The sequence below is a fragment of the Euprymna scolopes genome, chromosome 46 (assembly GCF_053919585.1).
Source record: "Euprymna scolopes isolate OS-2025 chromosome 46, ASM5391958v1, whole genome shotgun sequence".
NCBI classification, from domain to species: Eukaryota; Metazoa; Mollusca; class Cephalopoda; order Sepiida; family Sepiolidae; genus Euprymna; species Euprymna scolopes.
This window is the reverse complement of record NC_136527.1, coordinates 97,722,167-97,735,870: the sequence shown is the minus strand read 5'-3', so window position 1 is coordinate 97,735,870 and position 13,704 is coordinate 97,722,167. Positions and strand designations below refer to the sequence as shown.

Genomic DNA, 13,704 nt, shown 5'->3' with positions numbered 1-13,704 from the left:
TGTGGTTTGGACCGGGTCTCCAGTTCAAAAAGAATTGGTTGGAGGTACGGTCAACGGTGGAGGCTGTGGTCAACTCGTGGCTTCTTAGGAAACTTTCCTTAAAGGGTAGAGCCAAGGCGTGTGCAACGTATATCTTCCCTCTCATCCTTTATCGACTGGTCGTGCTTTCCCTGCCTGCACAACACCTAAATGCTCTGGTCGAACTCTTGTCCTCGCTTTTTGAGAAAACACTGGGTGCACAGATAAGTCTGTATATAATGTCCATGTGAGGGAGGCTTAGAAATACTGGACTTGAAATGTCATGGAGACACCGAGAGGCTGGTTTTCCTGAGCTGCTACCTTCAAGAAGAACGTTTTGATGGTATCACTCCAGTCTTCATAATTCTTCAATTTTTTGAGTTAAGAAAAAATAGGAGGTTTTACTTTTGGAAGTACCCTCTTAATAGACAACCATACACATTTGGAAACTCGAATTTACACTTCAACTTCCAAAAAATTATTATTTCTACTACAAAATATCTTTGCTATGGAATAATATTATACTTGTTTTGATATTTTTTTTTTATTCATTCATTCACATGTCGGATTCAAAGAACAACAGGTATTCTCGCTATGGGCGTAAACAAAAAGGGATATGTGGCCGAGGTCAAAAATGCCTTGACCAGCAATGGAATGAAGTATACGGAGCTTAACAGCAAAGATCTCCACAATCTTTATGACATTTCCATCTATCCGGATTCTTCAGTCATTATGGATCCAGAAGGAGGAATCCTGAAATCCGATACAGCCTTACAGACTTACCAGGTAAATCAATATCACCTTGTAACCGTATAAAAAATAAGTTTGATTTACGGCATATCAACCTTACTTTTTTTTGTATCACTTATTATTTTGCTTCTTTTGTCTGGTTTATTTTACGGCATATCAACCTTTATTTAATACCAAAAAATCAGGACCTGTGGAAATTCCACAGGGACTGATTCATATGTAATATATTGATGTTGACATTCTGTAGATGTTCAGTATAAATGGGGACACTCTGATATAGTAGCTATTTTGTTAAAACTTCAAAAGTATTCATCCCAGCTAAGCAGGGACGCCCGGTGAAGCCAGGTCATAAAATACGCTTAAATATGATATTTTAATTCTTGCAGATTTCATAGATATTATGATAGAGTTAATGTTCTATCGATTTTTATATATTACAAAGTTGCGCTTTCAAAAATATATCTATATGACTATATACTATCAGGTAAATCAATATCACCTTGTAACTGTATGAATAAGTTTACTTTACGGCATATCAACCTTTTATGCAGTCATTTAATACCAAAAATATGACTATATACTACCAGGTAAATCAATATCACCTTGTAACTGTATAAATAAGTTTGCTTTACGGCATATCAACCTTTTATGCAGTCATTTAATACCAAAAATATGACTATATCCTACCAGGTAAATCAATATCACCTTGTAACTGTATAAATAAGTTTGCTTTACGGCATATCAACCTTTTATGCAGTCATTTAATACCAAAAATATGACTATATACTACCAGGTAAATCAATATCACCTTGTAACTGCATAAATAAGTTAGCTTTACGGCATATCAACCTTTTATGCAGTCATTTAATACCAAAAATATGACTATATCCTACCAGGTAAATCAATATCACCTTGTAACTGTATAAATAACTTTGCTTTACGGCATATCAACCTTTTATGCAGTCATTTAATACCAAAAATATGACTATATACTACCAGGTAAATCAATATCACCTTGTAACTGCATAAATAAGTTTGCTTTATGGCGGCATATCAACCTTACTTTTTTTGAAAAGCATCACTTATTATTTTGCTTCTGTTGTCGGGTTTACTTTACTGCAAAGCAGGCCAGAGGATTAGTTCGTCAAAATGTCGTAAAACAACAATGACTAATGATGATGATGATGATGGTGATGCTGCTGCTGCTGCTGATGATGATGATGACGATGATTATACTGATGATGATTATGATAATAATGATGATGATGACGACGACAATGTTTTTTTTACTCACGTTCAACCCAAACAAGACACATCGCCACTTGGACGTAATGGACTACTATTTGGGAGCATGCTTAGGGGAGATGAGCAAGATGTTCGTTTACATTACATTTAAACCTCTGCATGTCAATTCAGTCAGGGAAGCAAGTAGCAGGAAAAGGAATTCCAAAGTCTAGCTACTCAAGGGAAGAAACTACTAAAGTAGAAGGCTTTCTGGCATCTAGCGACCTTTACAGTGAACGGGTGTGATTTTGTTACTAAGCGGTTTTGTCAGGCGTATTAAAGTCGAAGGGAGAACAAGTGTGATGAGTTCATCAGAGCACAATCCATTAAAATATTTTTTAGACAGGCACAAAGATGTAACATTGCGGGGAAGGGACAGGAGTTTATTTTGCTTAGTTTTTTTGACAAGTTTTACGGCATATCAACCCCTTTTCTGTGTGTGAGTTAATGTTGAAAAGCATTGTTTGTTATTCTGCTTTCTTTTATGGCATATCAACCTTTTCTGGACTAGTTATTGTCAAAAAATAATATCTGCATATATTACACAGATTTTTTATTTATATAAAAAACATTTCTTTTCTTAATTTATTTATATTTTCAATTCACACAATCAGTTTATAAAAAATTTATCAACAAATTTTATTTTTCTATTTATAAATTAATTAATTTTTTCCATTCACAGAATCAGTTTATAAAAAAATTATCAACAAATTTTGTTTTTTATTAATTAATTTATGTTTTCTATTCACAGAATCAGTTTATAAAAAGTTTATCAACAAATTTTATTTTTCTATTTATAAATTTATTAATTTTTTCCATTCACAGAATCAGTTTATAAAAAAAATTATCAACAAATTTTATTTTTTATTAATTAATTAATTTTTTCCATTCACAGAATCAGTTTTTAAAACATGGCGGAGTTATTCTGGACAAGACGGAACTTTTTTCACTTGAACCAGGCGAGATAATCACGCTGCATACAAACAGAGGAGCTTACGTGGCACGGAGCGTCATCTTATGCCTTGGACCTTGGGCTGGACGTTTCCTCAACAAATTAGGTTTCCAGTTCCCTTTGAAAGTAAGAGAAAAACAAAAGAGACCAAACATACATTCCCCTCATTATTTTATATAATGATACGTTAAGGAATATTCATATTCGTACGTTGTCATTATCATTGTCATCATCGTCATCATCATGGTCAACATCATCCTCATCATCATAATTGTCATCATCATTGTCATCATCATATCATCAGTTCACCACCATCATTAGCATTATCATCATCATCATCATCATCATAGTCGTCATCATCATTTTCATCTTCATCATCTTCATCATTGTCATCATCATTATCATCATGTCGTCATCATCATCATCATCATCATCATCATCCTCACCATCAGCATAACCATACTCATCATCATCATCACCGTCATCATCTTCATCATCTTATTATCATCGTCGTAAGTTGCCTCTGCTTGTAGAGTTGTAGCCTTCGTTTACCAATTGTCTGGTGTCCATGAAGGAATTGTCTTGGCTCCCTTGAGAAAGAGGGCCGCTGACTTGAGTCTATCCTGATGCCGAGTGGTTAGACTGAAAAAGAAAGCATGATACAAAAAGTGTGCCAAGTCAAATCACCTGACACATTCGTATTTAAACCAATAACAGCCGACCACTAATACATGGGCGGACAACAAGAAAAGATGGCTGCCGCATGTAGGGGCAACCCTACATACCAGTATGCAAATCACTATCCAGCTCCCATTTCCCACTTCTCGGGAGCTGGTCCCCTTTTCCCTTCCCTCTCCCCCTGTCTCTCCACATTAAAAAATGGCCTTGTGCCTAATTTGCTCAGTGGAGAAGCAAATAAATACAACATTCACTGCGGAACTTTTTATTTTCTTTCAGGCCGTCCGGATTAGTGTTGGTTATTTTAAAGCAAAGATCCCTGACCAATACGAAGTAGGCAAATTCCTTCCTTTCATCTATGACACGGATTCAGCCCACTTTTATGGGATCCCTTCATACGAATACCCTGGCTTAGTGAAGGTTTGTAAATTTGTAACGTTTTATATATTTTTGTAACGCTTTGTAAATTTTTGCAACGTTTTCTATATTTTTGTAATTTTGTAACATTTTATATATTTTTGCAACGTTTTCTATATTTTTGTAATTTTGTAACATTTTTTATTTTTTTGCAACATTTTATATTTTATTGTAATTTTTCAACATTTTATATATTTTTGTAACGTTTTATATATTTTTGTAACGTTTGTAAAACCCCCACCCAATATTTTTGATGATGAGGAGACTTTGTTTCAAAAAACTATATGTTAAAATTATTGTCCAAGACCCATTGTCTATCTCAATAAAAACATCGTTTCCGAAACGATCGTACAATTTATTGATTTTGTTTGTTCTTCCTTGTGAAACCGATTTTTAATTTTAATTACAAATTATCAATCATCAGCACTGTTTTCTTTTCTTTTTTTCAATTGTATTAATGAATTTACTAATACATTAAAATATACTCTGCTCTTCAGACTTGTTCTAATCCCCTTAATATATACCCCGCAACTCGAGTCAGAGATGTCTCGTGTTGTGGGGTTCAAAATCGTTCGACTGGTGTTAATCGTGACACCCTGCACTTTAGATTTCCAAAAGGATGAAACACTAGTGTCTGTAGGTATTTAATTATTATAGTAAATATATATATATATATATATATATATATATATATATATATATATATATATATATATATAGGTTGATAATTTTAAGAAAATCATACACAAGGAAATGAAAAAAACTAGGCCTAAATATAGACGTATTAGCTAACATAAAAATAACAAACTTCCTGGACGTCACGTTAAATTTAGATAAAAACACATATGAACCCTATTTAAAAGATAACGCTAATCCAATATACGTAAACCCTAAGTCCAATCACCCACCATCAATTATAAAACAGATTCCTAACTCGATCGTAAGTAGACTCAGCAATAACTCAAGCGATGAAAATGTATTTAACAGGTCAACTAATATTTATGAAACAGCCCTAAAAAATAGTGGATGCAAAAATATTGATAGCAAATATAAGCAACAAAGCACCAATAACTATAATAAAATTAAAAATAGAAGAAAAAGAAATATAATCTGGTATACGGCACCATACAATCAAATGTTAAAAACAAAACTTGGCAAGAAATTTGTAGATCTTATCGAAAAGCACTTTCCTGCAACCAACCCCTTACACAAAATTTTCAATAAAAATACCTTAAAATTATCCTACAGCTGCTGCGAAAATTTAGAGACGATAATTAAACCACATAATAACAAAATATTAAATAAAAGCTATGAAAATAACAAAACAAGAATAAAAAAGTGGACACCATGACAAAAATAGAACTAACACAAAAAACACATATGTAACTAGCAGAAATAATAATAATAATAATAATAATAATAATAATAATAAAAATAAAAATAATAATAAACCAACCCTGGACACGAACAACCATACTAGAAATAAAAATAAAAATACTAATAACAAACAAGATAAATGCAAATGTAGGTACCGCACATTTTGCCCACTTCAAAATAAATGTCTAACCAAAAGCATAGTTTACCAGGCAACAATATTTGCGAAAGAAAACCCGATTAACAAGAAATATTACGTAGGTATGACTTCCTTAGATTTCAATACTCTATATTATGACCACAAAAGTACATTCAAAAATAAAAAACACCGTATGAAACAACGCTAACTAAAAACTCAATAGAAGGTGCGTATATAAAAACACGCGGCAACCACAAAATTCTTGCATAAGCCTGAATAATCCTAGAGTGGATGAAGCGCGGAATATTCAGTGTAGCTTAATCGCCATGTATATTTTATAACTTACTATATATATATATATATATATATAGATAGATAGATAGATAGATAGATAGATAGATAGATAGATAAATATGCCCACCGATTACATATGAAAAGCTATGCCATCTATTAACCCAAACACTAACTCTGAGTGCGTTTTATTCAGCCGTTGTCATTTCACTGGATTGACCTGACTTTGATTACGCCTGCAATATGGGAAAAATGAAAGTTACATTCAATATGCGCCCCATATCAAATCGATTTATGACCCTTTGTTCATCGTAATAGACTTTTATCTATTCTTTTTCTTCTAAACTCAACAGGTGGCGCTACACGATGGACCTGTTATTGATCCCGACAGACGAGACCAAGTTGAAAATGATTGGGCCATCAAAACATGCAGTGAATTTGTGAAAGATGTCTTTCCTGGATTAGAACCAGACCCTTGTATTGTTGAGCATTGTATATATACGGTGAGTGAGTGCAATTATTTAACCATGTTTAGTATAAGTAAATTAATGGAAGGTGAGTGGATAGTTAAGGCCACCATACAGGGTTTTATCTTTTCTAGAGGTCGACGATGCTGTTGAATTCAAGTTAGAAATGATTGATTTTACTGATTTCGATGACAACAAAAATATAGGAGTGTGAAAAATTTGTTGATCATCATTCAATCCCGAGCAACGTTGGGTCACCCTGCTAGTATATATATATATATATATATATATATATATATATATATATATATATATATATATGTGTGTATATATATATATATATAATTCTCCTCACAATGTATCTTTGATTTTTTCAATAAGTTCCTCCTTTTACCATCTCCAACAGAAAACCCCGGACGAGTATTTTGTATTAGACACGCACCTAGTAGGATCTCCTTAATTTTAATTAGTGTATGCAGTAGTGCTCTGGAGGCTTCCTGAGTTTTTATTTCTTTCACTTATTACTTAAAAAAAATGTTTTCTCAAGACAATAAAAGACAATAAAATTGCAAAATCACTTTTTATTTTGAAAATTGTTTCATCTTACCCTTCAAGGACCAACGGGAAGACTAGTACACACACACACACATACACACACACTCACACATACACACACATACCCTTCAAGGACCAACGGGAAGACTAGTACACACACACACACATACACACACACGCACACATACACACACATACCCTTCAAGGACCAACGGGAAGACTAGTACACACACATACACATACACACACACACGCACACATACACACACATACCCTTCAAGGACCAACGGGAAGACTAGTACACACACACACATACACACACGCACACACACACACGCACACATACACACACACGCACCCATACACATACACACACATACACATACACCCACACACATACACATGCACACACATACACATACACACACACATACACACACGCACACACACATACACACACACGCATACACACATACACACACATACACACATACACATACACACACATGCACACATACACACATACACACACATACACATACACACATACACATACACACATACACACACATACACACATACACGTACACATACACACACACATACACACACACACACATATATATATAATTCGTGTGTATCTCTTGACTATGTATCTTTGATTTTTTTCCAACAACTCCCTCTTTTCACTATCTCCAACAGAAAACTCCCGATGAGCATTTTGTATTAGACAAACACCCTCTTCATCCAAATTTGATCATAGGAGCTGGATTTTCAGGTAATTATTATCATTACATGTTTCTATTAAAAAAAAAGATTAACCTACTTTTGAAAATGTGCTCCTGCTATTACTGGTAAGCTAATGAATGTTATATCTAAGTCCATTGTTTTTAGCGATCACGTGTTCATACATATATATTTTTTATTTACACACAAAGCTGCACCCGGCCACGCGTTGCTGTGGCTCAGTTTGTTAAAATGGAACACATTCCCCATAAAAAATTGCATTTTGTATTGTTTATTTATTTTATTATTTTTGCAATTTTTTTTATCAATAAAAGTTGTTTTTTCCCCAAGAAAAGGTGAATTATTTACCATAAATTGTTAGGTGAAAGTTTTTTGTTTTTCAGAAAAACTTGCACTTTTTTTTTAAAAGAAAGTTGGCAGTAAACATTTCTTTTTGAAAACAGAATTTTTATCATGAAAAGAAAAAATGAATGCTTTATATGAACACCGTAAATAGTTAGGTGAAAGTAGAGAAAAGTTAAATTTATTTTTCAAAGAATGTACAATTTTTTTTGTCAATAGATGTTAAGAAAATAAACAGAAAAAATGCTCCCATCATTAATTAACTATGAAAAAAAATAAATAAAAGGTTGATTTAGTGTTTCAACATTTGAACAACGCTCGGCTGAATCCAGTGATTGCCGGTCGAACCCTAAACTAATTGGAATCCAAGGGAGGGGGTTAAATTCTGCATGAGTACCATTCTTTTTAATTTTGTTCAATTTTTTTGTGTGGGCTTTTAGCGATTGCAAACTAACAAATTTAACCAAAATGCAAAAAATTCAACAATTGAATAATTTTGCTCAGCTTCTAATACAAATCCTAGTAAATCAATCCCTCTTATAGGGAAGGACGGAACCAAATTATTGTCAGTATGTTAGGGAGAGGTTATATATATATATATATATATATATATATATATATATATATATATATATATATATATATATATATATACATTTACAATATTTTAAGCAGATTTTTATGGGTTGCTCGTTAACTTACGATAAAACTTACGAAGTATGCACTTGTTTACGATTGTTGTAAAAATGGAATGGAAATTTAAATTTCGCTCCGTTTTAATCTTTTTTTTAATTGTGCTTCTCCTAAAAACAAATATAGTCAAAAGAATAACATTCAACAATTGTACTTTATATATAAAACACGAAATATTATATATATATATATATATATATATATATATATATATATATATTAACGAAAGAGAAATGATTCCATTTTTAAACGAAAAATGTCAGTTTGGTATATAAAAGTTCCGTTTAGTAATGTCACGTGATGGCACGCGGCGTGAAATAATTGTCCCCAAATAAAAAAAATGCCCCATCCGTACAAGGAAAAACACCTATTTATTATAGCAAAATTCAGTCTGATGTTATAATTAAAAAGAGATATGTAAAAACACACATGGGTACAGTAAACATATTATACTAAAATGTCGAAGCAGTCATTCCAGTGGTTATTTAGACTATTAATTACGAACGAACCAAGAGTTAAATTTATATATATATATATATATATATATATATATATATATATATATATATATATATATATATATATATGAAACTGTCATCTTCTGTAGTGTGTTATCGAGTCACACAACTTCTTTCTTAAGGAAAAAAGGTTAGGAGTAATTAACACACACATATATATATATATATATATATATATATATATATATATATATATATATATATATATATTCCAGTGGTTATTTAGACTATTAATTACGAACGAACCAAGAGTTAAATTTATATATATATATATATATATATATATATATATATATATATATATATATATATATATATATATATATATATAGATAGATAGATATGAAACTGTCATCTTAAACGAAAAATTTCAGTTTGGTATATAAAAGTTCCGTTTAGTAATGCCACGTGATGGCACGTTTTTTTTAAGGAATAATCCTATGAGTAAAATTTGACTATTTTTCAACTATGGTAACACACGTTCATCCAGGTACAAGGCTACACACCTAACGTGAATGTGTGGTTTTTATGTCCTTTTGTTCATCCGTAGTTCAACACAAGGAGAAAGATTACTTCTGGTTTTTCGAAAAATGCTTCCATTATCGCACGTTTTTCAAATAGTTGTTTAAAAAATTATTTTATTTAAAAAAAATTGGAATTTAAAATATAAATATGGAAAAATTTTTAACCATAAAGAATTGAACTACACATTGAGTTTTTTTTTTTTTTTTTTAGATAAGTGATTTTTTGGAATTTATATCGATTTTTTATACTTGAAGGAAGAAAAATTTCGTTGATTTTCTTCAAATCTTTTTTAAAGAAAGCCGATTAAAAAAATTGCATAATTTGCTATTAAACCTGTTATTTTTTTTAAAAGTTGCTCTTTGCTCCTTTAATTGAAAAAAAATAGGGTTTGAATTACATTTTTTAAGCAGTTATAAGCTTGTAAAAATAGGAGGTCGAATTATTCAATTTTTTTTTCACGCATTCTAAAATCGGTTTCTGACATTACTATCACTTCATGTATGTAGACATATTGTTGTTATTTTTATATAATGATACGATGATGTAAAAACATGGACGATACATTCGAAGAAAGTCGGAAGGCACATCTGCCGAAGGGTTTGTATCAATGACGCAAAAACAAATAAAGTGTTTCAATATCAATTGCAAATTCCAACATAGAGCAAAGGGGAGATAACTCTAACTTTTATGAAATTAAATTTAAACTTTAGAGTTACTCCCCTTGCATTGCAGACCTTATTTGTTTTTGGTATTATTATTATTATTATTATTATTATTATTATTATTATTATTATTATTATTATTATTTATTTATTTATTTATTTATTTATTTACTTTTTTCTTTTTTAACGGAACTGATTTTTTTTTTTTATAAAATTATACACATATTTGTTGGATCTTCCGGGTTTGTATTACTGTACACATAGATTCAAAAAAGTGGTAAAAAAACAACTATATAACAAATAAATGTTACCAAAGGCAAGATAAGTTACTTTTCTACCTAACTGGAAAAAAGGGTTTTTAGTGGTTTTACTCACTTTAAAATGTGTAATCGGTTCGAAAATCATACAATGTTTATCGATATATTTGAAAAAGGAGAATGGCAGTGTGTGCTTGCTGTTGAATACGGTAAGTTTGGGAAAATGAGTTCAAACTAAATAATTACACAAAATGCTGTTAGAAATTCACCGAATATATGTCCGACTGAATGACTTTAATCGTCGTAGTAGTAGGAATAATTGCGGTCATCTAGTTTAAATAGAAACGGAAAATTACCTCCCTTTTGAACTAACCTGTGTCTTACGATCGTTTCCATCAAGTTGTATTTTTTATTTTCTTTAATAAATAATTTTCTACCTTATCGATTTTCGTAATTTTTTTATATCATCATCTTAAAAAATACGAGGAATACGTAGATACGATTCTTTTCATATGAAATTCAGTAATACGATTTCCGAAACTTCGCCCCAATAGTGTAGAAGCGCCAAACTGTCATATGAAAGAATAAAAAAAAGATGAACGAATTTCTAAATTAAATAGGGTTATCTCCCTCAGTCCATGGCGTGTTTTAGAAGAGCGGCAAGAAATTCAGAGATCACATCGTCCGAAGCCTAGTTGTTGGTGAAAATTACTTTTTTTGTTTTATCAAATTCAGACTGAACTTTTTTTTTTTTTTTTTTTTTTTTTTTGCCAGGCTAATATTTATGTATTTATTTACGTTGTATTTTTAGTATTTATAGATTTTTAATGAGAGTTTTCTTTCTTAGAACTATTTTCGCTAGAGTTATCTCCCTTGGCTACATGTTTCTATTATTACGAATTTTAATCTACATATGTCTATTAGTTAATCTCTACCTTGTGTCTAGTTTTTACCATTCGCTGGTAACACACACACACACACACACACACACACACACACACACACACACACACACACACTTATCTATGATTGATGATTACAATTTACTGTGGTTTGGTTCATTAAAAAAAAAATTACTGACATTCATTTGAGAGTAAAGTCAGACACAACGTCGGTTTTGCAAAAATGATACTCTGAATGGGACAAAAGAAAATGCCTCGGTTGAGAAGGATTTCCCCTCTGACGGAAAACAGAAGATATTACTGCACTTTGATACTGGCCCAAAAAACTCCCACTTTTCTCTCTTTCTTTTCCTCTTTTTTCGTTCTCTCTTTTTATCTTTTTTTATGAATCAATTTTCACCCCAAACAAAGCACAGTGCCACTTTGAAGTAGAGGGCCACTATCCGAGGCATAAGTTGTAAGGGAATTATGAAGAGAGATGAGTAGCAAGATGTTTGTTCACATTACACTTGAACTTCTGCATATCAGTACAGTTGGGAAAGCAGAATCCGGAAGGGAGTTCCAAAGTCTTGCAGTTCTGGGGAAGAAACTATTGGAGTAAAAGGCTTTCTTACACCTAGGGATCTCTACTGTAAAGGGGTGGGACTTAGTTGTTTGTCAGGTTTGTCGGAGGTAGTCACGTCGAGGAGGTACAAGTGCTTGTAGTTCGTCAGAGCATTCACCATTAAAGTATTTGTAGAAAAGGCAGAGGGATGAAACATTTCGTCGATTGGACAGAGGCTGAAACCTAGATGACAGTTCAGGACCTATCAGGTTGGCGACTCTCTTTTGAACCCTGTCCAGGAGTGAGAGAAAACCAGCAGATGCACCAGCCCAAATGTGACAACAGTACTCCATACATGGGCGAATGGTGGCCTTATAGAGGTACAGGATAATTTCAGGCGTAAGTATTTTTCCAGCACGGTAGAGAGAGAGCCCACCTTTTTTGCAACAGCTTTGGCAATGCTCTCAATGTATCTATTCCAGCTCATGTTCCCTGTAAACGTTAGGCTTAGGAGTTTATGAAAGTACTTTCAGGTAATGTGTTCTTGGCCATTGCTATTGGTGGTAGAGAATGTTTCTTGTAACTATTGAAGGAAACAAGTTTAGTCTTGGCAGCATTGAATGTGACCATCCATTTTTGTTCCCATTCCACTAGAGATTGGAAGTCATTCTCTAGTGTTTCTGTTATTTCCTTAGATGTGTGTTCATTTGTTTTCCCTTTGTGCCTGTTATAGAGAGTGGTGTCATAAGCAAATATACCCATCTCCGAAACAATTTAATCAGGGAGGTCATTTATGAATATCAGGAATAATAAAGGTCCAAGGATAGACCCCTGAGGTACTTCCGCATTTATATCATATTGTTTAGATGTACGACTGCATTTAAATTTAGGCACAGATATAGAGTGGGGGAAATCGTTTATCGTGGTTGTAGATAGTCGAGTGTTTCTTTTTCTTGTGAAAGTTTGACAAGAGGGAATTATAGAGTGAAGAAAAATGTGATTTGAATTCGACCGACTGTTGAAGGTTCTCCTAAACTGATTTTCTCGACCAGGTCTTAGAAGAATTTCAAAGTTAACACTGGCGTACTACATTCACGTTTTTAAAGTTTGGAAAGAAGTTCTCTAATAGTGCCTTTCTCGATATTTTTATTCTCTCTTGCAGGTCATGGTTTTAAGCTTGCGCCCATTGTTGGAAAGATCCTTGGAAATTTGGCGATGGGGAAAGCGTCCACATACGACCTTTCTCAATTCAGAATCGACCGGTTTCAACGGAAAGCCTCTCTGTGAGAACAACGAAGGAAAACACAGAAAGGGTGCTAAAGATGCTGGAAATCCCGGGGATGCGTGTCGCCTGGAAACATGAAATAAATATTAAAAAAAACAAAAAAAAACAAAAAACAAGTGATTGAATAATTTGCATATGAGGAACCACATCGATTAATATTAATAAAGAAGCGACAGTATATTCCATACATCATTTTTATTCCCGCATCTTTTCTCAAATTAAAACATTCGTCTTAAAAAAATCAATATTTGATTCTGAGTAGCCATTTTATTGTATTATCGTTCGTTGTTTTTTTGAAAGAAAA

At 32.5% G+C, this 13,704-nt stretch overlaps 1 protein-coding gene across 1 annotated transcript; it reads left to right on the top strand.

The window, feature by feature from the left end:
- The first annotated feature begins 750 nt into the window (after positions 1-750).
- Positions 751-13,402, top strand: LOC145270190 (peroxisomal sarcosine oxidase-like). Its single transcript, XM_080125819.1, has 6 exons — positions 751-804; positions 2,948-3,130; positions 3,962-4,102; positions 6,257-6,406; positions 7,628-7,703; positions 13,278-13,402. The coding sequence occupies exons 1-6, from the start codon at positions 751-753 to the stop codon at positions 13,400-13,402; spliced, it is 729 nt and encodes a 242-aa protein (XP_079981945.1).
- Positions 13,403-13,704: the final 302 nt, after the last annotated feature.

Excerpts from the sequence above, each read along its gene's own strand:
- LOC145270190 (XM_080125819.1), top strand. The coding sequence starts at position 751 with ATGGATCCAGAAGGAGGAATCCTGAAATCCGATACAGCCTTACAGACT. Across the intron at positions 3,131-3,961 it reads GTTTCCAGTTCCCTTTGAAA|GCCGTCCGGATTAGTGTTGG; the intron begins GTAAGAGAAAAA and ends ATTTTCTTTCAG. Across the intron at positions 7,704-13,277 it reads CATAGGAGCTGGATTTTCAG|GTCATGGTTTTAAGCTTGCG; the intron begins GTAATTATTATC and ends TCTCTCTTGCAG.